A 27,141-nucleotide genomic window follows, 5' to 3' on the forward strand; every position below is an offset into this window, starting at 1 on the left:
ACATGGACCCCTCAGACCCCGCTGCGTGCACTGAGCTTCAGAACTTCAGACTCTGCACTCCACTGTTTATAGAATCCTGGCCGTGTTGAAACCCTCTCCTTTCTTCCCGTCAGTGGATTGGGAGAACAGATTTCTTGTTCAGCCCCCTGTGAGTGTTTTCACTCTTTCTCTTTCTCTCCAGCTACTTTCTAAAGAGTGCTTCTCTTGCACAATCCCAGTGCACCGCCCTCTCCTTCCTTTCTCTTTGTCTCTGTCCCCTCTCCGCAAAAGCAGCTGCTTACCATCCATGGCTTTTCTCTCCCCCGCTCCTGTTCACCTCTCCACACCTGTACCTGTGGAGTTCTGTGGCTCAAGTTATGCAAATTGTTGTGTTAATCCTCAGATCAATCTCCTAGGTGTTCAAAAATGGTTTGGTGCTGATCTAGCTGCATTTCAGGGACATGACAAGTTCAGGGTCTCCATGCCGCTCTGCATCTTAACTCCTCCTCCTCGTAAATACACTTTTAAAAAAAGAGAATTCCATAACGTAGACAGTAGCTCCCCCTTATCCATGGGAGACACATTCTAAGACCCTCAGTGAATGCCTGAAATCACAGATAGTACCAAACCCTATATGTACTATGTCTTTTCCTATAATACATACCTATGGTAAAGTCTAATTTATAAATTAGGCATAGTAGGAGATCACCAAAAACAAGAAAATAGAACAGTTGTAAAAATATACCATATTAAACGTTGTATGAATGTGATCTCACTCTCTTAAGATATCTTACTGTACTGCTCTCACCCTTCTTGTGACGCTGTGATATAATGAAATGCCTATGTGAGGAGATGAAGCCGGGTGAATGATGTCAGCCTTGTGACATAGCTCTAGGCTTCTATTGCTCTTCCAAGGATATGTCAGAAGGAGGATCGTCAGCTTCTGGACCATGGTTGACCACGGATAACTGAAATCGTAAATCAGGGGGGACAACTGTACTGTCAGCATATATACTGTTCTTCATCCATACCTCTGATTGCAAGACAAATATTGGAGACTGGGGTCTCATCCAAAGCTACTTTGGGGCACTCGGAAGAATATTTTTTGAGTAGCTAGATATGTGATCTGATTTCAGGTTTCTTCCTTACCTCCTTGGATAAATCAGGCTGTTGCTTTGAAGACTCTCCCTGTCAAAGGCTTAGGTGAACTTTTCTCAGTCCCTGGGGGACACTGGGATATGTCCTCAGCTTGGAGAGTGTCCCCACCGCAGGGAGCCACTTTGTCTGATAAACATACTGTCGTGGTAAGGATATCTTTTAGCATACAGGATATCTGTATTTGCAAATCAAATATCAGTCCTACTGTCACCACCTACTTTCTCAAGGTACAATATACACTTAACACTAGACCCAAGTAGGAAATAGTTCAATAATTTCTCATTTTTTTTAATGTTTAGTTCATTTTGGGGAGAGAGAGAGAGACAGACAGAATGTGAGTGGGGGAAGAGCAGAGAGAGAGGGAGACACAGGATCCAAAGCAGGCTCCATACTGTCAGCACAGAGCCTGACACGGGGCTTGAACTCACAGACAGCGAGATCATGACCTGAGCCAAAATCGGTACTTCAACCGACTGAGCCACCCAGGTGCCCCAATAATTTCTCATTTTTGACTACCTTCTTATCAGATCTCGTTAGAGTATTATTGCTTTGACCTCATACCAGCGCTGATGAAGAGCTTGAACAGGAAGAGGAGAAAGCGCCAGCACTTCCAGTTCCTTTGCGTTACTGGCCCTTGCGTTATTTCCACATATTTTTCATCTATGGCTTATTTGCAGGAATTGTCAAAAGCGACTGATCCTTTTAGTGAGGGTTTGCAGATCTGCGTGTGGTGTGTCACTGAATGGGAAAGAGGATGAGGCCGTTCGGTGTCAACGCATTGTAGGATTCCCGCTGCCTGCCCAGGGAGACTCGAGTACCCAGCAAGTGAGGCATGTGGCTGGTCTCACACAGACGACTGAGACAAGATGCCCATCAGTCTGTAAACTAGACACGCATAAAGTCTCAATTCTTACTTTTATAGAACAAGACAACCTGCAAAGTCTTCTGGCTCCACAGTGGATATCTTGGCGCCACGCTTTACCATTTCTTTTTTTCTTTCTTTCTCCACGTTGCCATTTCTACCTGAAGCTGGGGTGCCCGAACCCAAATGCTGCCCCCGGCCAGTGTGTCCTGGTGAGCCAAGCAACAGCTGGTGCGGCAGGAGGTGACACGGAGAGGTGAACCGTGGGGCTAGAACACCCAACTGCGCTCATGGTTGCCGTGCTGAATAGGTCCCGGGGTTACCTGATCAGCTGATTTGCAGGGAGACCAAAGAGTTCAGGTGTTTGATTACAGTCTCTTTCATTTAAAATATCTTAATTAATATTTTAAAAAATAGGGGCGCCTGGGTGGCTCAGTTGGTTAAGCGACTGACTTCAGCTCAGGTCATGATCTCACGGTTTGTGAATTGGAGCCCCACACTGGGCTCACTGCTGCCGTCACAGAGCCCACTTCCAATCCTCTGTCCCCCTCTCCCACTCACCCCTCCCCTGCTCGTGCTTTATCTCTCAAAAATAAACATTATATATTATATGATATATATTATATACTATATAATATATGATATATAATATAGCACATACACTGTTGTATATAATATATTACATATATAATATTATATATTATATACTATACATTATATGATATATGATATATACACTATATAATATATACTATATAATATATGATATATCATATAATATATAATTATAATATATTATATGTATTACATATATTATAATATAATATATATTATATAATATATATGGGCGCCTGAGTGGCTCAGTTGGTTAAGCATCCAACTCTTGATTTCAGCTGAAGTCACGATCTCATGATTTATGAGTTTGAGCCCCGCATCGGGCTCTGAGCTGGCAGTGCAGAGCCTGCTTGGGATTCTCTTTTTCCCTCTCTCTCTCTGCGCCTCCTGCATGCGCGTGCTCTCTCTCTCTCAAAAATAAATAAACTTATATATATATATATATAGTATATACTATATATATAACATATATAGTATATGTATATATCTTTTATATATATTGTATATATATAGTATATATATAACTTATATATATACTATATATATAACTTTTATATATATAGTATATATATAACTTTTATATATATACATATATATATATATATATATACATATTATATTTTAAAAATAGACCTGCATAGGCCATACAAAGCACAAACAAAAGTCATAACCTCTGCTTCTGGGGCCCTTCCCAGTGCTATTGCTTTATTCACCTCTGCATTCCCAGCACTTAGTCTAGTACCTACAAATGACAGGTGCTCAATAAATACGAGCAACTGAATGACAGAATGTACCCAGCGACTGTGGAAGGCAGAATAATGGCTCTCCAAAGAAGTTCACATCTTAATTCCCAGAACGTAGAATATGTTGCTTTACATGGCAAAATGGACTTTGCAGATGTGATCATATCATAAGAGGGAGAAGCTGATATGTTGGAAGCAGAGGTGATGGCTGGCTGGGGCCACAAGCCAAGAAACGTGGCAGTGTCTGGAAGCTGCAAAAGGCAAGGAAACAGATTCTCTCCCGGAGCCTCCAGAAGAAATGCAGCCCTGCAGACACCTTGATTTTAGCTCAGTGAGACCTTTCTTGGACTACTAGCCTCCAGAATTGTCAGACGATAAATCTGTGTCATATTAAGCTACTACATTTGTAGTAGGTAGTCTGCTGCAGCAGCAATAGGAAATGGAGATGAAAGAGCAAACACAGACATGCATAAGGGCCACGTGTGGTGCATCCAGGATAGGACATGGGAGCTATGTCACTAAGGAGGGTGTTGTCAGCTCAATCAGCGCCCAGCTAGGAACCAGGACTGCCTCACTACTTCATTTCAGGGGTGCTGTGGAAGCGACGGAGTCTATAGGAATAGCTCCCCCTGGCGTCGTGCAGGACACAGTCTTCGCGACCCTACGCAGCAGGCGTGGAGAATGCCGCCCTGAGAGTAGCCGAGGGCAGGCTACGTGCTGGTTTTCTCTTTGCAACCTGAGCAGTTGGCATAGTGACTAATGTTTGGGGAATGAATGAAAAGTGAGAACCTGGTGGATCCTGTTCCACAACAGCAAGAATTCCACGACTGTGGATTGCTCTGACCCCACCCGGAAACCCAAGATTGGCATCTACACAGTGGCCCTGGGCCTACTCTCCACTCTTTCCCTGCCTCTTACAGTGCCAGCAACACATTTAGCATAGAGATGTGGTGCCAGGGGCCCCCTCTCACCCCCCAGCCCACTAAACAACCGCCCATCCTGCAGCCATGGAGAAAAGATCTCTTCCTGGTATACCTTGACTTCCTGTCCCAGCTTATGTGTTAGCAGACCTGAGCTTTGTGGAAGAGAGGTAGAACCCCCCCCCCGCCCCTTGTTGGGGTTTGCATTCAATGAACAAAGGAGGTTGCGCCTCTCAGGCATGTTAGATGTTGGAGCTAAGTTATTTCATACTTGGAAGTTGTCTTCTTTCTTAGCATGCTCCGGATGGTTAGGACGGTTAGTTGTCTCTTGAATAAGTATTCAACTTCCGTTTCATAAAGCGCAACGTCAATGCCACAGTAAGGCAGTGCAGAGATTCCCCGGAGCAGATCTGGGGGTTAAAGTGTGGCTTTCCTGTTCAAGTGCAGTGACCCCTTCACAGGGTCGGTGTGAGGAAGAGCTGCTTTGTGATGTCAGCCCTCCTCCTACCACCTCATCTTAGGACTCTGTGTAACGCAAATGCTCTAGCAGAGAAGTTTGTTTTTGTGGTTTTGTATTTTAATTTTTCAGACAAGCTTCTACACCTATTATCATCTATGGAATACATTTGGAAGAAAGGCAATGCATGAAAAGGTATAATATAAAATTGCCAACAATGTTATACTATGAAAAAGCAGCCCTAATTCCCAGTGAAAGGAAACAGTTCTGAAATCTCTCTCTCTCTCCCTTTTAAATACTTTTGTAATTAGTTTTTATCCCACTTTTGTTTGCCCTCACAGTCACCAGGCCGATCTTTCTAAAATACGGAACCGATATGTCTCCTCCCAACCAAGAACCACGTCTTGGGGGCCTGGGTGGCTCAGTCGGTTAGGCATCCGACTTCAGCTCAGGTCATGATCTCGCGGTTGGTGGGTTCCAGCCCCGCGTCGGGCTCTGTGCTGACAGCTCAGAGCCTGGAGCCTGCTTCGGATTCTGTGTCTCCCTCTCTCTCTCTGCCCCTCCTCCACTCATGCTCTGTCTCTCTCTCTTCCTCTCTCGAAAATAAACATTAAAAAAAATATTTAAATAAATAAATAAATACATACATACCACATCTTCCCCTGCAGTCTTCTTAATGTGGTTTCTAAGGCTCCCCTCCCCCCATCAGTGGGTCCCTGCGCACAGGATCCAGTTAGTTGCTCAGTCAGCCGTTTGCTCCCCAAATGTTCTGGAGAACTTCTTGTCACATACGTACCAACAAACGAAGCGAAATGAAACAGAAACTTCTCTCTCAGGGTCCCCCTCTCAGTAAGGGGATATCCAGGCAGAAATCTCAAAATTAATCTGGATTAACCGCCTGTCCTCTCCCTTTCCCTGGACAATCTAGCTTTTTTAAATATTTCTTGAACCCACCCACTTCTCCCCTGTCTGCTCCCCACTATCCCTTTGAGCCCATGTTCTGTGCTTCAGCCAAAATCATCTAAATTGCAATCATTTCCCTGTTTGGTCCCTTTAGGGCTTTTTTTGGATAGAGTCTGAACTCTTGCCTTGGCTTACAAAGCCATCATTTATGGAGTGGTTACTATGTGCTGGGCACTCTTGTAGGTACAGAGGATTGAGCAGTGACCAAAACTAGCAAGGGTCCTGCCCTCAAAACTTCACATTCTGTTTGGGGTGGTGTGGTTGGAGCTGGATAATAACCCAGGAAACAAATAAAGAAGGTAACTAGACATGATGTAGGGGCCTCAGAAGGATTAGCCACTTTATTTTTGTTGTTGTCGTTAAGTTTATTTATTTATTTATTTATTTGAAGAGAGAGAGCATGAGCAGGGGAAGGGCAGAGACAGCGGATAAGAGAGAATCCCAAGAAGAGTCTGCTCAGCACAGAGCCCAAAGCAGGGCTCAGTCTCATGAACCACGAGATCATGACCTGAGCCTAAATCAAGAGTCTGACTCTTAACCAACTGAGCCAGTCAGGTGCCTCAAGGAGTAGCCATTTCAAATTGAAAGTTCAGGGATGGCCTTTCAGCTGAACACAGCAGCAGGCGCCCTCTGACCTTTACCCCCTCATATGTCTGTAGTTTTTGCCTGGCTGCTCCCCTCTCACTCTGTGCTCAGCCAGGTTGGACCTTTGGTTCCTTGCAGTCACTGGTCTCTTTGTCTCCTATTCCTCCCCCTTGTCTCTCTCCTCTTTCTCTCGCCTGTCCCTCGTTAGGTCTTTCTGGAAGCCATCTTCCTGCCTGCTGGAAACACCTTTCGTCCATCCCCCTTGACTAGGCTGAGTGTCTCGGTTGCGGTCTACATTTCCCAAGTAATCATCAAGCCGATGTAATTGCTTGACTGGCAGTTACGTCATTCACCTTCAAACACCCAGGACCAATCGAGCATTTGGTATATTTGTGGGCAGCATAAGTTCATGCAGGGTGGGCACTTAAATCTGCCAGGGAGAGACACTTTATGGGCAGTTTGCTCCTTTCTTCATAAAAACAAGTTGCTGATGTACCAACTTTCTACTCTCACCTGGGTTCGATATATTCTTCTTTTTGAGCAGCTTTCTCTTCTGATAGTCTGCAAGCCCTTTGGTCTTAGTAATTTCCTACCTCCGACTCCTGATAGTACTGGCACATAGGAGGTACCCAATAAATAATAAATCAGAAATCCCTAAACAACACCAAAGCCAAACAAGAAAAACAGAAAGCTGTAGTTTGGAAAAAGAAATGGGAACCATTTCTAGGGTAGAGAAAAATGAATCAAATAATCATCTTCTTGGGAGACGTTATAGAGAAATATCAATGTTTATTTTTCCTGAAAAGTCTTTTACCCACCTGACTGCCAATCTTTGGCTTCCATTCAACCATTTCACCTTTTATATAAGCACATAAAACCAGGAAGTTGCTCTGATTTTTGTTCACTTTGATTTGCTCTACACATGTAATGCTGAAGTCACACCTTTTCCTTCACCGCAGGTGGAGATCACCTTTCTCTTTCTAGAATTTCTTGTGCTTTGATTTGCTTTTTACTGTTATTTTGAGGCACTTACTAAGAGCCACAAAAGTGGGGGCCCATTTGGAGATATGTGAGGACACAACTGGTTCCAGGCTGTCAAACCAGAAGTCTTAAACCCGATTCCTCGTTTTTTCCCTTGAGGTCATGGAAATTTCTAGCCACCAGCCGAGCCTGGAATTGATTTAGTGCCAGGGAGGTGAGCCGTGGGAAAATAGAACATTACTTAGTCATTCTCAGCAGTAGATTTTATGATTTAGAAAACATTTCCTGGCTTTGAAAACTTAACAATACAGCCTCTAAGTCAGTCAAAAATCAGAGTGAGGGGATTCGTAATGAGAAATTCCAGGACTATACACACCAAGTGGGATAGCTAGTGGGTTTGTAATAAATCGTTTCGTCTCTACAACCTTATTGCTACAATCTGGTTTTATGGAATTATTATTTCATTATTAATGGCTGTTTTTAACTAGAGAGAAGAGTGCTTATACGTATCTGAAAAAGTGTGTAGAGATCAGATTCATCTCTGTAAGAGCTTTGCATCTTAGTGAAAACACTGGATTGGTGGTGGGGAATGCTTGGTTTTTGTCTTCGCTCTGTTTTGAAGTAACTGTTGACTCTACGTAAGTCCCTAAGCTTCTCTAGGCCTGAGTTTACTCAACTATAAAATGAAGGTCTCCTGGGTTAGTGTCTTTTGGTTCAATAAATGCTTGTTTGCTACTTACTTTAGATTGGGTTCCCTAAAAAGAGCAGCATGGGCAGAGATTCTTGTGCAAGTAAATTACTGAGTGAGGTGACCAGGAAAGAACTGTAAGAAAGGAGGGAAGCAGGATAGGGCAGGAGAAGAAACTAAGCAAAGATCTGGTTTTAATTGATCTAATATTGGCCTGATCCCAGAGAGGGCTCTGGGATATGAATAGCAACCCAGAGCTCTACGTATTTGGTGCGTCTGTTTCAATCAGTCAACGACCATAGGTTGCAGGGGGTATAATTTCACTGAAACTCCAGTTAAGCAGCTGGAGGATGGGTATATGAACCTTTTAAAGGGGATATCAATGAACTATCAACAAAACCTAAGATACCACCTGTGTGTCAGTCACCGTGTGAGATATTGGAGAGGGAGAGATAAAAAAGAGATGACTCCTGGTCATAGGAAACTCAGGGAATAGTTCAGGAGATAGATGAATAAACAAGTAATTTCAGTACAACGTGGTGAATCCTAGAATAAGGGAATATACAGAGTGTTGTAGGAACAGAGAAGCAGACATTGCAGATCGTGTGCCTCAGGACGCAGAATCTAAGGTGGAGAGAAACAGGAGCCTTCCTTATTAAGGACTGTTCTTAAGATCAACATTTGAGGAATGGAAGGGAACTGGAACGAGAGGAGAGAAAATTCCACTTGCGATGCAGTGCCAATGGAACTGACCTTGAGGAGAGTTTTGAAGATGCTGGGGGCTCTCTACCAGCAAGGTTCATAGCAGCCAGGGTAGAAAGGCCTTTATGCCTGAAGGGTAGTGCATCACAGAAAACATTCACCTGTGGAAGCCAGGTGCTTTGAAACCATAGATTTCTGGCTTATGGGGATGGGAACACAAATCTCTCAAGCGGGACACTGAGAGTGATGGTGAACAAGGCCACTCCTATCTACTTCTTGTTCCCAGACCCATGCATTATACTTCCCGGAGACACAGCAGGAGGTGTTTAAAGAGCTTTAATTTAAAGAACAACATCAGGTTGTTCCTACACTGTCAAGCCCTCCCTTTCAGCGACATAGTATATGATGTGCCAGTGGATCCTATTGTCTTAGGCCCATTACCACACCTTCCTTGGAGTATAGGGCATGTCTGTGATTGATGTGATGTTATTTGGCATCCCTTATTCGTGGATTAAACACTCCATGAGCTTTTCAGATGATAGCGCTATCTGAGTCAAGGAAGAAAAATATATACCCAGAACATGTGTCTATTTTTGTGGAAATGAATCACTGACAATTCTAAAGAGAAAGGGTTTCATTGAAGTCGGCTCACCACCAAATGGACAGTTGGTCTCTCTTCAAGGGATAGTAACATATTGGGGATTGGTGTCGGACTCTGTTGGAGGCATGTTGGGCATTCAGCAGTAGCAGTAACTAGGAAAGCCTTGGTAAGAGGGAACCCGGACTGTTGGGTGCATGCATAGACTCCACCCCGCCACCATGGCTACCTCATCATGAGCCTGTTGTGGCAGATGACAGAAGCTGGCTAATGTCAACTGGCCAAGTCACTGTCTGTCTGGTTGTTTAATGCATAGTCTGTGGTGGATGTTTTTTTGGCGGACATTAACATGCAATATAAAGATTTTCCCGCTTCCTGCATCAATCCCAGACTTCCTCGTTCCTACTCTTTCAATCTTTCGCATTCTAGGCTCTTGACCATCTGGCCAGGCCATTTGCCACTCTTTATCGGTCTTTATTTATTCGACTCTCAGGCCACTTCTCTCTGTGTAAAGTAGATGACTAGGTGTTCCACCCAAAGTCCTATCCATTTGGAGGACTTGCCCTTGCTAGTGGTTTTCATGGCCACCACTAAGAGGAGCTATGGTGCGGTTGGAGTCTGTTTTCATCACGCATCCGTAGGATGAGGCTGGCTCATCTGTGAACCACGCTCAGGTGTTTTGTTCCTCCATCAGCTGGCAACACGGGATTGCCCCATGCAGCCATAGGTGTGAGCTGATGAAAGGTGCTGGCACAAGAATGGTGATGACTGGAGCTCTGGGCTGCCCTCTTGTGCACTTGCTTGTACCTTCTTCTGGTCCTATTTATGCTCAATCCTTGATGTACCACTTCCATCTCTTTGATCCAGCTGTCATGGTCATTCTGTCATGTCTGTCCCACTGATAGTGGGTCGTTGCAATTTCTATGCATCTAGGAGCCACTTTAGCGGTGAGTTCGCACCAATTTCCAGTAGTCTTTTCCAAGGTATTATAGCCTATATCCCTGGAGAGTGCCCCAACTTTATGCTTTGTCCCCTTGTTCAGGTACCCTCAGTTGCATGTGTGTTCTTGCAGCTACAGGCAGTAGAATATACCTGGAGCGGTCCTACAGCTACATTAGGATCTAGTCCTTTTCTACCGATATCAAGCCCAACAGGTCTCCACACAGGTTATGCTGTGACTTAACCTTTGTTTTTGGCCTAGCGGCCAGGAAGAGAGATGGTTGTGTATCTTCAGCGGTCAGATGTTACTTGTGAGGAGAGGCCTCTGCATTCTCTTTAAGCAAGGCACGTGCCAGCCTTAATAGGGGAATAGGCCACTTCTGCAGGCTAAGAGGGTTCAGAGAGATCTGGGGACCCAAGGTATTTGAATGCATCAACCCAGATGCCCCCAAGTCCATATGTCAAGGTCCTATTTCTTTTCCAACCAGGGCCTTAGCTTTGTCAGAGCAAGCCTATCATAGAGGAGACTTTAACTCTATTTGCAGCTGACTACTCTGACGATTAATTCCTGAGTGGGAGTCTTACCTTCTACTGCTCTCCTGCTGTAGGAAAGGAGAAAGACTTTATATGCTGCCAGGGAAGCCCTCTAGCTTGTAATTGTCAACTAATCTCTCCTAGTTTTCCCTTATCTTTGTCCAAAGCTTCATTCAAACTTAGCAATAAATATCCAATTCATAGTCCTCCTAGCTATTACTTGCCCCATATTTTTCATAGCCTGATCGTTCATAGCTGGCTAAGGTGTTCCCTTCTGCTCTTACACCAGTTCACCACCAGTGGTTTGAGATTATCCCTGTGGGAGGGAAGGAAGAGGAATTGGGTACATGGAGAAATAGACTTGGATTCAGTTTCAGTGGAAACCTTGGCCACCCTTCTTGAGAGTTCTGAAGAGGGACTGACCCATCAGAGCTGTTTTGAGTTGGGGCAAGAAAATATTGAGTCTTTGTACCCCCACATCAGATCTGTGGGCTACCCCAGCTTTCTTCAGCAGGGTCAGTCCCTGAAGGGAGATGACAATACAAAGTGGAATGGTCATTGTGTAATAAATTTACTAACTTATACTTCTCTTAAAAATGTTTCCCTAGCATCTTTTTATGGTGAAAGTTATGTGGAGCTCAACATCATAGACGTTTCCTCTGAGTTATCTCTTCAATTAAAATTTCAAACCAGCAAACCACGGGGATTACTTTTTCTTGCAGCGGGGAAAAGTGACTACTGTATTATAGAACTTCTATCAGGAAACTTACGGGTAAGATTTTCTTAAATCTTTAAACACATGTAAACATCCAATTACCGGAGGAAAAGCCATGAGAGAGAAAGAGAACAAAATAGCTGTCCATTTGATTACTATTACTAGAATAAAGTCATGTGCCATTTGAAAAGTTTGGATCTCCTCTGAGTTTTCGAGCATGCCTGAAATATTCCAACTCTGACATTTTTTAACCTCACTGTATAGCCCATAAATGTGGAAAGCAGTTTCAAGTCCAAGTTTCTCCCCCGCCCCCCACCTCCCCGCCTTATGAATGGCCCTGTTTTCTCAATAAAATACAATAAGATGAGATTGATTAATTTTGATTCTTTCTGTTTCAGGTGAGGGTGAATTTGGGTGCAGGTAAACAAGTGCTCCTTTCTGAGGAAAGACTTCGTACAGATGACCTGGTTTGGCATTTAGTGGAACTGTACTATGTTAAAAACAATGTCTCTCTGGTTATTGACAAACGTTATGAGACAACGGGCCGTATCACCGGTGAGGTGCACAATTTGCACTTTCAACACGGAATCTACATAGCAGGCCACGGTGGACTTGATGTCCCTTACCTGAATGGAGAGCTCCCCAATTTCCGCGGATGTATGGAGGATGTGCTATTTAACCAGGAGGAGATCCTGGCATCCCTTAGATCTTACCCTGGCTTTAAGAAGGTTTATGAAGTGTCACTAGGATGCAGTGACGAATTTTTTGCAGGAGAGGATGAAGCCATCAATTTCTTTAGCTCCAGATCCTACGTCACCTTCCCAGAATGGAAGGTGCCAGGGGAAGGGCTATTGGAATTTGCTTTACAGACTGGAACTCAACAAGCCTTACTTTTATTTCAGTCAGGTAGAGAAGGAAATTTCGTTGCTTTGGAAATCGTTAACGGTCTATTGAGGGCTCATGTAAGATGGAGCAAAAGCAACACCCAGCTCTCTTCGTTTAGCTTAGTTAGTGACAACAAGTGGCACGTTATTCAACTGAAGTTCACTGGAAGTTTTCTGGCCCTGATGGTGGATGAGCAAGGGGTAAGGACATTGCTGCCTTTGCAAAGCAAGCCATTTGTATCTGAAGGCCCCCTCTTTGTGGGAGGTCTTAATGCCCGTAAGGGAGAAGAAGTTAAGAAGTTAGGATTTGCCTCTGTGCCTAAGAAATCTGCTCGAGGAGTTTCTTTCAAAGGATGCTTAAGAGGCTTGGAAGCCAACTCAGAAAAGAGAGCATTGAAGGATGCCCTTGTTTCCAAAGATATAGCTGCTGGGTGTAAAACGAGGAGTAGTGATAATGAAAATCCTTTCATAACGACAATGGAAAACCTGCTTCAGTCAGAAGTTCCCCTTTCCACCACCGTCGTTGAGGCAGGCAAGCCTTTTTTTCAAGATGCGAGTAGCTATTTCTTGAGTCTGAGTAACTTGGAGATCCAAGAAGGTGGGCGAGCCTTACTGGAACAAAGGCATATGAAAGTGGATGTGGAATCTGAAGATTTGGCTGTCCATCATTCTCAAATTCTATTTAAAATAGAGGAAATGCCCCTTCACGGGTTCCTTCAATTAGATGTTTCCCCTGTTCAGGAAATGGAGAAAGCTTTCACGATGTTAGATTTGAGGCAAGGGAAAGTTTGGTATGTCCATGATGGTTCAGAAGAACCTAGGGATTTTTTCACATTTTCAGTCTCTTCCAACAGCAAGCAGAAAATGCCATTTTATCTGCAAGGCCATGTTCCATATGTGTTCAACATTACTGTCATTCCAGTAAATGACCCCCCACACCTTAAGCTCCCCGAAGGAAACTTGCTTCTCTTGTTTGAGAATTCTAAGAAACGACTGACTCCAAATATAATACATGTGTCAGACCCTGACACAGATTCCTTGAGTCTTAGTTTCTCCATTCTTGGCAACTTCAATTCAGATACTGGGTTTTTAGAAAACACCAATGATCCTGGGAAAGCGATTAATGGTTTTACACACGGGGATTTAAGAGATGGCAACATTTTCTACGTGCACAGAGGTCCTCGGAACTCCCGGATCCTTCTGAGAGCAAGTGATGGAGAGCTGGTTAGCAATACAGTAGTGTTACGGGTCATGGCTGTTCCTTGGGGCTTTGAAGTGGCCATTAGAACCGGTGTCGTTGTCCAGCAAGGTGGCACAGTTCTGATTACACAGAGTAACTTGTCGGTGGAGGTTAATGGTGAACCCCACGAGATGGAGACCCGCTATGCTATCACTCAGCCACCCCAATTTGGCCAGATTCAGTGGCAGGGGTCAAGTGGCGAATGGAAACAAGTTAGTACCTTTTCTCAGCATTCCATTGATCGGGGTCAGGTCCGGTACCATAATACATTTCGAGAATTACAGCTAGGAAATGTTACAGATCACTTTAAATTTAAAGTTAACATAGAAGGAAAAGTCAGCGAGGAGCTAATGTTTCCGATTACCGTACGGTGGCTAAAGTTTACACTTCTCAAAAATGTTCCTCTTAAGGTCAGTAAAATAAACAGACAAGTATTGAATTCTGATCATTTGCAGGCTGTGACAGAGGGTGTGGACGTAGCTCAGAAGGAACTGCATTTTAAGTTGCTGACCCCACCTAAGAAAGGAAAATTGCTACTTGGCAATAAAGTGCTAAAAACAAACTCAGTCTTCAGCCAACAAAACATTACAGACTCTAAGATAAGTTACGAGCCACAGGAGAGGCCCAGGGAAGACACACAAGATACCTTTAGGTTCTTGATTGTTGTGAAGCACATAGCATCAAAAGATTATACTTTCAGAATAAACTTCGAAGCAGATAAGACACGCGTTACTGTGACTAACAGAGGATTATTTGTAAAAGAAGGAGAAGGGAAATTAATTACAAAATCAGAATTATTTGCTCAAACACTGGACAATCAGACCTTCCAATATAAAATCACCCAGAGTCCTCAACACGGGAAGCTGAAACTGATTAACTTGTCAGATCCTTTGAGAAGTCGTGACAATATCACCGCATTCACTGATCAAGACCTAGTGGGCGAGCGACTGATGTATGTCCATGATGATTCTGAGACCCAGCGTGATGAATTCCTCCTTGTGGCCTCTGCCATAGCACCAGGCCAAGACGGAGTGGTCAGGGATCTTGACACAGAGCATTTATCTACAGAAATCAAAGTTACCATTTCTGTAGGGTTAAAGAATGATGAGAAGCCAGTGCGCGTGGTAGATAGGGTCTTTCATGTTGTGAGAAATGGCCAGCGCCTGCTGACCCTGGCAGATCTCTGTTACCATGACCCCGACTCAGATTTTGATGATGGGCAGTTGCTCTATACCCGACGGGGCATCCCAAATGGGGACTTGGTGACAGCCAGTGACCTCTCTCAGAAACTATACCAGTTCAGGCAACATGACCTTCAGGAAGGGCGAGTGCTCTTTAGGCATCGGGGTGCAGACTCTGCTCGCTTTGTGCTGTTCGTGACGGATGGTGTCCATTACACGTCCTTCCTTCTAGAAGTCAGTGCCTCAGACCCTTATGTCCAGATAGCCAACAACACGGGGTTGCTTGTACAGAGAGGACAGGGCAGCAGCCTCACAGCAGCTAACCTCAGTGTCACCACGAACCAAGATATCAGAACGGACCACGAGATCGAATTCTACATGGTACAGCCCCCGAAGCATGGCAGAGTGCTGGTCAACCACTCAGTGTCCCGCTCATTTTCCCTGCACGACGTGAAACAAGGCCATGTGTTTTATAGGCATGACGGCAGAGGCAATTCTGATATGTTCAACCTGACAGTGAGAGTTAAAGAGGTGTATGTAGACGTAGGCATCTATGTGCGCGTGTACTCTGAAAGCCACCAACATGGCACCCAAATTCTGCTCCAGACCCTTGTTGTTGAAGAAGGAAAACCAGTAAAACTGAGTAGAGGAAGACTGCAGGTAGGTAGTCGCCCTGGCGAGCATTCTGTCTCTCCATGAGTAATCTGTTTGCTTCTAAGAGCTATTTTTGTGTTAATTTCCCTCCTGGTATTCAGAATGACTTTTTTTTTTTTCTCTAAATGTAAATGCCATTGAAAAGAAAGGCTGGAAGGTTTCAGGATTTTGACACTACTGAGCTTCCTATAGTTGGAAATGGAATATAAGAAATCCTAAGTCTTATGTTAAAGCTTAGTGCACACCAGCACACACGCTATCTGTGTGTGTTTAGTGTAGGATGCACTACACTAAATGAGGAGGTGATGTGTGTATTGGAGTAAATTAAGGAATGAGGAGGTGATGTGCGTATTGGAGTAAATTAAGAGATCTTTACGTTTTTCATTTCTTATAGAAACACTGCCAACATTTCATTTCATCTGAATTACATTCATAACGGGATGAAGCAGGGTATAAAAACTTAGGGCAACTTAAACGTAGAAAGGATTCCTCGAACAGCAGAGGATGCTATATTACACAGTTAATTTCCTTCATGTGGTCTCATTTGGTTTCCTGAAATTGATGGATAAAATTGGCCTAGACTTGTGGAATGTCTGGGGTGAGACCTCACACCAGAAGGTTTCCTGGGGCTCCTCCTTAGAAGCTTCCAGCAGGCAAAGCCCCACTGATCACACTTAGGAGATCGTGTTCTTTTTAGGGTAATCCTGTATAGGGTGTGTAAACTGTGATTTGTGACAACTGGCCACAAATACAGGCTATTCTGAATCTACCCTCAGGACTGCAAAGGAGTTTATTTGTTTGCGAAATGCAGCCAATAACATCAAGAAGAAATGAACACAAATCAGAAGCAATTTACTAAATGAGCTTGACTATCGGAATATGGGGGTCACCAGCTTTCCTCATTTCTTTTTTAGGATCTTGGAGAGTATGTGTTTCACCACCAGGGGGCATGTGTAGTTTAGTGACTATAAATCAGTTACAATGACTGAGATGGATTTTGCTGAATCAATAAATTCAATATATATTGAAAACGCTGAGCCAGTTAAAGTGGGAAAGAAAAGTAAACTTTCCTCTAAAGTCTTGAAATTTTAGTGATTCAGCTTCTGCTTCTTCAACCATTTTTTTCCTTCTCCTTATACCATTTTATTTCTTTTTACCTCAACATTCTGAGTCCAGGGTATCTTCCTGCTGAGAATGATGCCTTGTTAATGCATTAGTAGCTTATCAAGTGTTGTTGACCATTACATTTCTTTGCAACCACGGCTAAATGCAAATATTGACATGGTCACCAGAACCAGACCCAGGCTTACACTGTGTATTAACCCTGATTGTAACTTAAGCCATTTGTAGACATTAATAGAAAACAATTTGGCTCATCAAAGGGTCTTGACTCTTATGAGGATTGTGTTTTTCTTTTTGTGTCTGTGTGTTATCTATAAAAACTCAAGGCTGTGCATGAAGATAATATTCCTGCAGAGGCAATGTTCATCGTCAGAATTCCGCCGATGCATGGATACCTCCGAAAATCTTTACCTGAAGAAGGCAGCTTGGGTGCAGATGAAAAGTCCCCTCTGATTTTTACACAACAGGATATTGATGATGGCAATATCCATTATGTACAGATAGCTCCTGAGCAACAACAGGACCATTTTTTACTGGATGTGGTGAGTGGTATCCAAGCTGTGAATGGAATTGAAATTTTGGTGGATATCGTCCCTAAGCGGATTCCTCTGGAGGTACAAAATTTCACAGTCCAGGAAGGTGGTTCCAAAGCACTTCTGGAAGACTATCTCAAAATTCCAAGCAAATATTTTGAGGGAATTGACTGTGAATTTGTTCTGCTCAAACCACCACAACACGGTTATGTTGAAAATTCTAATTTTCCAAGAATAAAGCTAATGAAGTTTACCAGGAAACAGGTAATAAATCTCAGTTAATACATTTGGGTATATGGGATAAGAGGAAAAAATTGCTATTTGTTATTTAGATTAATGGACTCTCAGGAGTGATGAAACTTGAAAGAGGGTCCAGCTTAACCTCCTAACAGATGCTAGAAGCCTCTTCCATGGTAACCCTATAAAGAGGTCATCCAGCCATTATTTAAATATATTCAGCAATGGAGAGCTCACTTCTTCTTGCAGTGGACACTTCCAGTTTAAAAACACGTCAAATGTTAGAAAGTTCTTTATGCTGATCTGAAGTCTGCCACTTAGACACTTCTCCAAGGTCCTGGTTCTGATAGCTCACAGAACAAATCAAGACCTCCTTTTGTAAAAGCTTTTTAAATATTTGAAAAGAAAAGTTATCAAGTTCCCTTGGGTTTTATCTTCTTCGGCTTAAACATCTCTAGGTTCTCCCACTTTGCTCCTGTGTCATGGGCTTCTAGCCCCTGTATCATCCTGGCTGCCTAACGCTAGAGGACCTCCACACTCACTGCCCCACTCAACGTGTCACCCTAGATATTTAACCTAGACATGCTTTAGTCCCTAGTGGATTTACTCCTTTATTCGTTCCATTATTCAATCAACAGATGCTGATAGAGTGCTTACTTGGTACCGTGCCCTATGTGAGCATAGTGCTATCAATGGCTCCATGGTCCAGTCCCCACAATACAATACAACCTGGGTACAACTTCCCATCTAGTGTTCAGTGTAAAATAACCAATTAACTCTGGGCTGCTATCAGGTTTCTTTGCTTTGGGCTAGGTTGGTATTATTGTGAGATTTGGCTTTCTTATCATGAATAAAAGAATGATTTCCATTACTTTCTAAGTATTGAAAAGTATCTTCCCACCATTTCCTGTATAAGATCCTAGGAATACGCACTCTTCAGGTTAGAGACCTTTAACAACCACCTGGCATCTCTGGGTATCTTTGTCTAGTTAGCTGTAAACCCATGTGGGCTGCTTTATTTTGCTTCTCAGGATTTCATCTTATCAACGGACTTGAATCGATTTATTAAACTCTTATTCTGTTTAAGTTGCTATGCAAGGTTGCCATGATAAGGAGCCATATTGCTTGCTCTCAGGAGATGCTGTGTGTGTGTGGGGGGGAGGGGATGAGGCATACAAGCTTTAATATGAGGTACCCTCTTTTGATGCCTCACAGAGCATTCTTCAGTGGTGCTAAGGAAGTTCAGAGTTGTTACATCTGACTCTAATTGAAGAGAATAGGGAAGACTTCACAGAGGGAATAACGTTTAAGCAAGACTTGAGGAAAGAGAGAAAGATCAGGGAGATAGCAGAGGAGAAAACATTTTTAAAAAGCAGCACGAACAAAGGCAACAGCCTAGCCAAGGGCATGGAGGTATTAAAGTGAATTGGTTCTGGGGGCTGCGGAACACCCCGCAAGACTTGTGGATGGGCTTAGGAGCGGCAGAGAGAACTGGGGCCAGACTGGGGGGGAGTCTTGAATTACATGTTGAGAGGGTTAGACTGAACCAGGAGGCATTAGGGAGCCATGGGGAGAAACAGAGAATCCTGAGGACTGAAAACAACCTTGGAAATCAGTGCTTCTCTACTGGGGACCCAGGGAAACTGATCCTTTGATGCCTCCCTGCAGACGTCTCTTCCTCATGGCTTCCATGAGGCTGAACAAACCCTCCAAGATGACCACTTGCTCTGGTGCAAGTTGAATCTACTGTTGTTCACCTTGTGTGCTCTAGGTGAGGGAGAGAGCACTAAATTGTGGTCCTGTCTTGGCCAATTCATTATTAATTACACTTTGTAAGAAGCGTGTCTTTAGAATGGTTGGTTGAAATCTGTAGGTCAAGTCTGTGTGTTCCCTGGAGTATCTATGTGATTGTGTAGCCTTGTTCACAGTCAAGGTCATGTTTGTCTGCTCTTCCAGATGACCCCTTCACACTTGCTCTTCCTATGTGACTCTAAGGTCTCCAGGTTTTGCGACATCACTGTTTTCACGTAAAGTGGCACTTATCCCTAACAACTAGTGGCTATAGTGTTAGTGGCTGGGAGATGGAGCCCCTGGCCATGTTTGCCCTTCATTCATTCAGCAAATTGTTTTTGAATACCTATTATATGTCAGGCATGCCAGTTGTAGGTCCTGGGGATACAGTGTGAACATATCCAGCAATAATCCATGCTTTAATAATCTTTTCTCCTGGTGGAGGAAAGAAGGAGGCAGAGTGAGACAACAGACAAAACAAATAAGTGAAATAAATGGCATATTGAGTGAAGATTAGTGCTGTGGGGAAAAATAAACGAGGAAAGGGAGCTGGGAAATGCTGGAGCCTTCAGTGGTGTGTGTGTGTGTGTGTGTGTGTGTGTGTGTGTGTGTGTGTGTTCAGTGTCAAATCAAATGGTCGGGAGGTGCCATTGAGAAGGCAGCATCCAAGGAGACGCCTGGAGGAGGTGACGGATGGGTGAGTGGGTAGATATGGAAGAAGAGCATTCAGGCAGAGGGAAAGGCAAGTGAACAGCTGTGTGGAGAGCAGGAAAGGGACTCCATGCTGTGCCGGGAGAGCTGTAGATGAGGTTAAGGAGGTCCAGCACAGGAGGGCTTTCTACTTCTCCTTTAACATGAAGTGAAATGGGGAGCAAGGAGGGAGGGAACAGTCTGGTGACAGGAGACCGAATACTTTTCAACCTTTTAAGATTTTCTGTAAGTTTGTTATGTCTTTTAAGCTCAGGTGAGCTGATATTTTTCTAGTGTTAGAAGTCTAGAAATAGGCAAAATCCCCACCAAATCTTCTCTTTGCCTTTGGATTAATGCATATTAAATGGCACGTAATTTGAGGGAGTACCAGTCCAGTGAGGAAGCGATGTATTTCTCCAGGAAAAATACTGAGGAGACAACTTGTACTTAAATACTATGTTCCTAAAGCATTTTCGGTATAAATTCTCTCACATTCTGATCAATGCCATCTTCCATGTTTATTTTCAAATAGCTTAAACCAGCATCTTTCAGAACTTGTGCTCAGACCTATGTTCTGGAATTCTTCTGCCCACAGAACTCCAAAGAAATTCCCATAGCACCTTTGTACAGTGGCCAAAACTTTCCCTTGAGACTCTTCATGAACTTTTCAACTCATCAGAAACACCTCTAAGAGATCAAAAGTATTTGCTCAAAGGAAGTGCACCATAGGAACGGGCAAAGTTGAACAGTTGAATTCTTTGGCAGTATTTTATCAAAACAAACACAACCTCAGAGACTTTTTCAGAAGTTCAGCTACTCCTGTTGGGCTTTGGAAGTTGTCTGCCATTGTCTGTTTGGGTCACAGGCTCACTGAAGCTAAGTTCCCTTCCAGCTTTAAAACTCTCTTGGTCTCTAATTATGATCTTGTGCTCCTCAGTATTTTCCATCAGAGCCTTAAAGACATGAAAGGCATTCTGATCAAATTTGTGGTTATTACAAATCCAAGAGGAATAATTAATTCACTTACTGACCGTTTCAGAATGAAAATTAGAAAGATGAACCCTAACAGCGACCTAAGTAAAGGTTTTCATTTGTGTTATCAGGGTGAGGGAAGTCTGCCTTGATAGACAATTTGGTTTTGATGTATTTCATTATATTCTGTCCACAGGAGATGTGTGGTAGCTAGTTACGGGTAGTGTCTGTTAAGAGATGTATCAAAAAAGATTGTGTTCTGGAGGAGGAACAGGATTAGGAGGTAGCATGTATAGTCTCTCATACAAAGAACAGTTAAAGAAATAATGCATGCTTAGTTCAGAGAAGAGAAGTTTGGGGAAACTTAATAGTTGCCCTGGTCCAGATGTCGCCAAACAACCGAAGTCCAACAAGTAAGTAGAAGCTTCAGAGCCTGAACCTAACATTCGGAATTGTCTAACAAAACATTCCACAACTTTAAACATTAGTCACTGTAAATAAGCAAGTAGAGTCTGAATTTTAGTGGGTGTCATTCCACTGGAAGAGCAGCCAAATGATATCACCTACCTACAACACATCTTGTTTGGAGAAATAGCCTTGGAACTCAGGTTTCCCGATTACCAGTCTAGAGTTCTCTTTACTACCCCATGTTGCAGCATCATTCCATTCCTCCTCAAACTTATTTCCAGGATGTGGCATCGCTTCATAAAAACTATGCCATCCGTCACAATCTCCACTCTGATTGTTGGAATCCAACCTCATAGGATGAACACATGCTTCTGTGTTTCAGAGAGGCGTAAAAATTAGGATGATAGCAAGGTGTTCCTGTTTTTAAATCACATTTCAGTAAATTGGTGATTTTTGTTATTGGTGGTTATAGGTGGAAAATGAAGCGATTTACTATGTGCATGATGATAGTGAGGAGCTTCTTGACAATTTCACCATCTTTGCAAATAGCTCAGAGCTTGGAAAACAGAGTTTGCCCCAAACCCTTTTTGTAACTGTGGAATCAGTAAATGATGAGGCTCCAATAATAACAGCCAACAACATCCTTCAGGTAAGTGCTCCGTGCTTTTTATCATAGTAATCTCAACACTACCAATTTGATTTTCTTTTGTATTATTTCTAATGTTAAATAATAAGACATAGGACTATGTATGTATAATTAACATATTCCTACTGGTTTTAAATAAATGTTAGTTGTTACCAGGACATTCTGTTTGGTAACTGTTGGGAGATGATGAATTCCAATGAGTTACCGTCAGATTGTACTTCTTGAGTGGGTGTCATTCTCACTGTATTCCCCAAGGCATAGCCTCTTCTAGTTAGGGTGGGCAGGTGAGCATCAACTCCCTAGTGTGAAGTGTGTGACGTTGGGCAAGTTATTTAGCCCTTCAGTTTGCTTTTATCGAGGTGGTGGGAAATGGAGGCAGACTTGTGAGGAGTAAGCAATAAAATGATGTAAAACTCTCCCACAGTGCCTGACACGTGGATGGGACCCAATAAATGGTAGCTATCATTACTGAAAAACTCCAAGGCTGTACCAGTATTAGAATTAAAACAAAACAAAACAAAAACACTATACAGTCATGTGACAGTCTTTTGCTGTTTCTGGGAGCTTCCATCACTCTTCACTCTTTCTGAGAATCCCCTGGGGTGCTTCTTAGGCACTCACAGATAAACAAACGTGTTTTGGCTGTCGCATGGTGTCCACCACTTGGCTCCTCCCCTGATCTGAAGCCTGTTTACGCTCAAGTATCCCAAAGCTTTCATTCCGCAGATTTTCTTGGTCTTAAATCACTCGTTCTCACTGATCCTTCTTCTAAAGACTTGGGCGTGAATTTGCTGTTCTGGCTTGGAGAATAATTGCAGCTATTGTAGTAGTAAGTGCTCAAAAAAGAATTGTTAGCTATTTACAGTATGTGCCAGGTAACACTCTTAAGAGCTTCTAGCTCACTGAGATGTGCTACCATTTCCCTCACTGGACCATTCCTCATTGGACAGACGAGGAAATCGCATGACAGCTGAATGACAGGCTGAGGACAGAGTGACAGCACGGGAGCCCGATGGCTTGTTCATGTCTTTTGTCATGCTCTCCACCAATGACTGACACCTAGTAGACAAAAAATATTTGGTGAAGGGAAGAGTAAATGAAAATATAAACTGTCAATTCCCCCAGCACTGGCCCACGTTTCAGAGACCGGGCTTTTGTCTCCACTCTTTCTTCCTTTAGTGTAGCTGCATTTCTGGAAGAATCCTTGGCCCTTCACACATTAAAGCTCCTGGGGGACTCATTCTTCAGATATGCCCAGGTATGGGAATCTGAAGCATTCACTTTGAAATTTGGATGAGACAAATCTTCCAACATATGTATGTGTCAATTTCAGCCTTGTTTATACCTCTTGTGAGAGTAAATAGTTAATAATAGATATTTTAGGGGTGCCTGGGTGGCTCAGTCTGTTAAGCGTCTGACTTCGGCTCAGGTCATGATCTCACAGTTCATGGGTTCAAGCCCCGCATCAGGCTCTGTGTTGACAGCTCAGAGCCTGGAGCCTGCTTCAGATTCTGTGTCTCCCTCTCTCTCTCTGCCATCCCCCCCCCACCTCAAAAGTAAATAAACATTAAAAATTTTAAAAAAAATAGATACTTTAGAAGTCCAGAGGAAGCTGGATAGTCATAAGGGATGCAGGAGAGGTAGACATGAGTAGAGCTCACCAGGGGCTAATCTAATGAGAACATTTTATGTTGTTAAACATGTAAACATTCTGGGGTTTAAAAATCTGTTTTTACTTGCTCGAAATAGTTGGATCTAGGAATAGACTTGTCAGCGCTCTTATTTTACAGCTTGGCTCATTATTCAGCCTCTACATTTTAAGTGAGAAACTAATGGTGTTTATGCCTTTGTAACTTGTCACTTAATTTTGAGTTTACTTCACGGTCATTGTCCAAACAGCCTGGGAATGGTTCTAGCTGGTCACATTGGTAGGCCTACCTCTGCTTTCACAGACTCTTGTTGTACTAGTATCTACTGAATTCATTCTCAGCAAAGCGATCTGAGAAGTAGGTTGTCGCCAGAGTGAGGGATTGTAGGTGTCAGCGATGATTAAGCGCAGTTATAAAAGCTTACGTTTATTGTGTGCTTACGGAGTATAGTACTGGACATCTTCCAGAAGTGGTATCATTTTCACAACCCTACAAAGCATCTTGTTATGAATGTCCTCATGATAATGGGCACCCTGAGACCCAGAGCGGCACCAAGGGAAGGTGTGGGAAGTCTGACTGTCTCACCATCATGCTCTGCCGCTTTGCCCGCCACCCATGACTGACTCAAGCTCTGCCGGTGCATCCATGTGATCAAGGGCTGTGTTTATTAGTAAGAAAAAAGCCCCAAAGCTGTTGTGCCTCTTGCTCCTACTAAAGTGGACTTTACGGAATAGGTCTGCGGCCGTTGGATTGACACACAAGCGTTTGCCCAGGAACCTCGGCAGAGGAGTTGGGCATTTTGCTGTGTGGTGCAAAACTGGAGGATGAGGAAGATCCAGGGGCGCGGCCTAAATCTAGACAGACATGGGGGAAGAGCTGGAGTGGGCTGAGGGACAGGAAGACCGAGGAATAAAGTAGTGAACTCTCAGTCTTCCTCGTGGAAAGGAACTGAAGCCCTCTCCTGGGTTTGGCTTGCAGCTTTGAGGTGCCGTCCGTTACAAGATGCACCATCAACTTAACGATACTTTATTGTACTGAAAGATTCCCGTCCATTTAAGGCGTTCAGAACATTAAAATGTGGGAGGAAAAATGTGTACATTAGACTGTGTACATTCTGTCTTCCCTTTAAATTAGCGAGATACAGTCTCTGCCATGAACCTTGAGCTTGCTCAGGCCGTTTGCCCAGACCCTTTCCCCCCCGTCCTCAATATCGGAGAGTTCCTCTCAAGAAAAAAGGAAGAGTAGCTGTGGGCAAGGGCCATTTCCTTTCTTCTTCCCTTCTTCCCTGGATAGCCTGGATCCAGGCCAGGAAGGGGGCGACTTCCCAGTGTCAATGAATGTGGTCATTTGATACTGGCTCTTTCTGAATTTATTCAGTAAGAATCTCATTCCCTGCCTTGAACGTTCTGGATTAAAGCTAGAAGAACAGAGTTCAAGTGTTGTAACTTGCCCAGTTTAGGCAAAATTTCTCTGAGACTCCTCTTCCTTGACAGAAAAACCATGATTGAGTTGTGGGTTGGTATATGTGTATGTGTAAAGATACACAGATTACATATATGTATATTTATTATAAAGAATTATATATAGATATATAATAAATACATATATTATATATGTGATAAGGAATTATATTATTACATATTTATTATAAGGAATTGGCTTATGTGATTATGGAGGTGGGCAAGTTCCAAGATCTGTAGGGTGAGTTGTCAAGCTGGAAACCCAGGAGAGCCAATGGTATAGTTCCCCTATGAAGGTCACAAGAAGACCTGATGTCCCAATTCAAAAGCAGTCAGACAGAAAAGAATTCTCTTTACTCCCAGGAGAATCAGACTTTTTATTCTCCTCGGGCCTTCAACTGATTGTATGAGACTTACCTATGTGTGGGAGACTTCTCTGCTTTATTCAGTCGATTGACTTCAATGTCAATCTCATCCAAAAACATTCTCATGGAAACACCCAGAATAATGTTTAACCAAATATCTGGGCACCCCATGGCCTAGTCAATTTGACACATAATATTAGCCATCATAGTCCCGAGATTCTATGCTGTCTTTGACTCTCTCAACAGAATCTTCTCAAGACCTTCAGCTTACCACATGACCACTTACTCTCCTTACTTGTCATCAGAGCTTGGAGAAGTGGCAAGAAGGGTTATCTGCAGTCTATTTGGGAGAAGGAGGTGGGGGCATAGATAGCATCACTGATAGCATCTCAGACTCTGGATAGGACTTCACAAGCAGAAATCTGAATGTTAACCATTCTGTCATAGCATTTCAAATACACCCCTTTCTCCTGAAGTATTTTAAACAGCATGCCATTAAACTATGGAACTTGTGACTGGTTGGACTCCAAAGTCATTCAGTGGTGCAGGAAATCATTTCCATTGTGACACCCTGGAGTTAGGACGTGGAGTTAGACCAACTCAGGTGAATCCTTTGCATTTTATCATGAAATATATTCTCCTGAGTACTTTTGTATTCAAGCATGGCCAGGAATTTTGGGGCATAGCTGACCAAACGTATCTGTGTCCACAAGGGGGCTTCATTTTCCTGTTTTTCAACTTTGGCTTTCAGTACTGTACATTTTGTTTTGTTGTTGTCTTTTATACCCAGAATAGAACCATTTGTTTGTTTCTGATAAGTACTTGTCATCACTAAAAAAAGCTTTGAGAGCTTGGGACAGTGGAAGAATTAGGGCAGCAAAGCCTGAGATTTTGTCTGAAGGCCTAGAAGGGTCGGATAGTGGGATGGTAACTTTAGAAACACTTCACATCCCTCACATGAAGCTCAAAACAGAGGTCTGGGTTTTTAAACATTAGGATCATAATTAGGATTATCCTGGATTGTAATTAGGTCTCTAAATTCCACTGGCCTTCTGTTTAATTTAAAGGTGAATTTAAAAAAAATGTATTCCAATAAATGCGTTAAAATTTTTTTTTAGATATGACTATTTTACCAATGACTGGGCACTAAATCGAGCCTCACCCAAAGCAGTGGGGCTGTGAACTGAACTAAATTTGGTTTGAGTGGAAATGAAGACCTGAAGTTACCAGGTCTTGTTTTGAGTGGCAGGTTTTCCACTTGTTTTGAAAGATGGTATATTACAGAGGCAAGAGGGGGCAAAAGGAGAGTAGCACGGGAGAGTAGCCACAGTGGAAAACATGCTTCATCCAGCTTCTGTATGCACAGTCCTGGAAAAAATGAGTATCTACGAGTCACAGGAAGAGAATGGCAGTGCATTTCCAAACCAGTTTATGTTCCTAAAGAAAGGAGAATAAGACACGTGGATGGATTTTAAAGTGTAAAAAGTGAAAAAGTAGAATCAGTGGCCTTGGAATTTTGTTAAATAGTCCAATTGTATATTTTAGAGACACTGGCGGCTTTCCGTGATGAACTGAAGACCAAAGCCTTATCATTTGAACATTAGGCTGATCAGCAATCCTGGGAGCGATTAAAAAACTGATGTCCTTAGAGTTTAGGGCTGAAAAGTCCTCAGTGGGCATATTCCCAAAGCCAAGATGTAAGAGCATCCATTGACAGTACAATCATGAAACAGATGAACTATGCACCCCAAATTATGGAGAGATGCTGTGGAATTAAAGAAAAGCTGAAGTTCATGTTATAGAAGGGCTCCAGTAATGGTAATCATGACACTCCAAATGATTTTTAAGTAGTGTTAAAAAAAAAACGTAT

At 43.0% G+C, this 27,141-nt stretch overlaps 1 protein-coding gene across 1 annotated transcript in view; it reads left to right on the forward strand.

The window, feature by feature from the left end:
• The first annotated feature begins 3,796 nt into the window (after positions 1 to 3,796).
• LOC124510183 (chondroitin sulfate proteoglycan 4-like) overlaps positions 3,797 to 27,141 on the forward strand; it is a 56,235-nt gene continuing 32,890 nt past the window's right edge. Inside the window, 6 exon segments of the mRNA XM_047076948.1 lie at positions 3,797 to 4,071; positions 4,278 to 4,417; positions 11,333 to 11,496; positions 11,838 to 15,404; positions 16,847 to 17,317; positions 21,624 to 21,800. Of these exon segments, the coding sequence (XP_046932904.1) occupies positions 3,797 to 4,071; positions 4,278 to 4,417; positions 11,333 to 11,496; positions 11,838 to 15,404; positions 16,847 to 17,317; positions 21,624 to 21,800 (4,794 nt within the window).

Source organism: Lynx rufus, unplaced genomic scaffold, assembly GCF_022079265.1.
Source record: "Lynx rufus isolate CCGP_SWC_20201006 ecotype Redwood Valley unplaced genomic scaffold, mLynRuf1.p SCAF_1, whole genome shotgun sequence".
Classification (NCBI taxonomy): domain Eukaryota; kingdom Metazoa; phylum Chordata; class Mammalia; order Carnivora; family Felidae; genus Lynx; species Lynx rufus.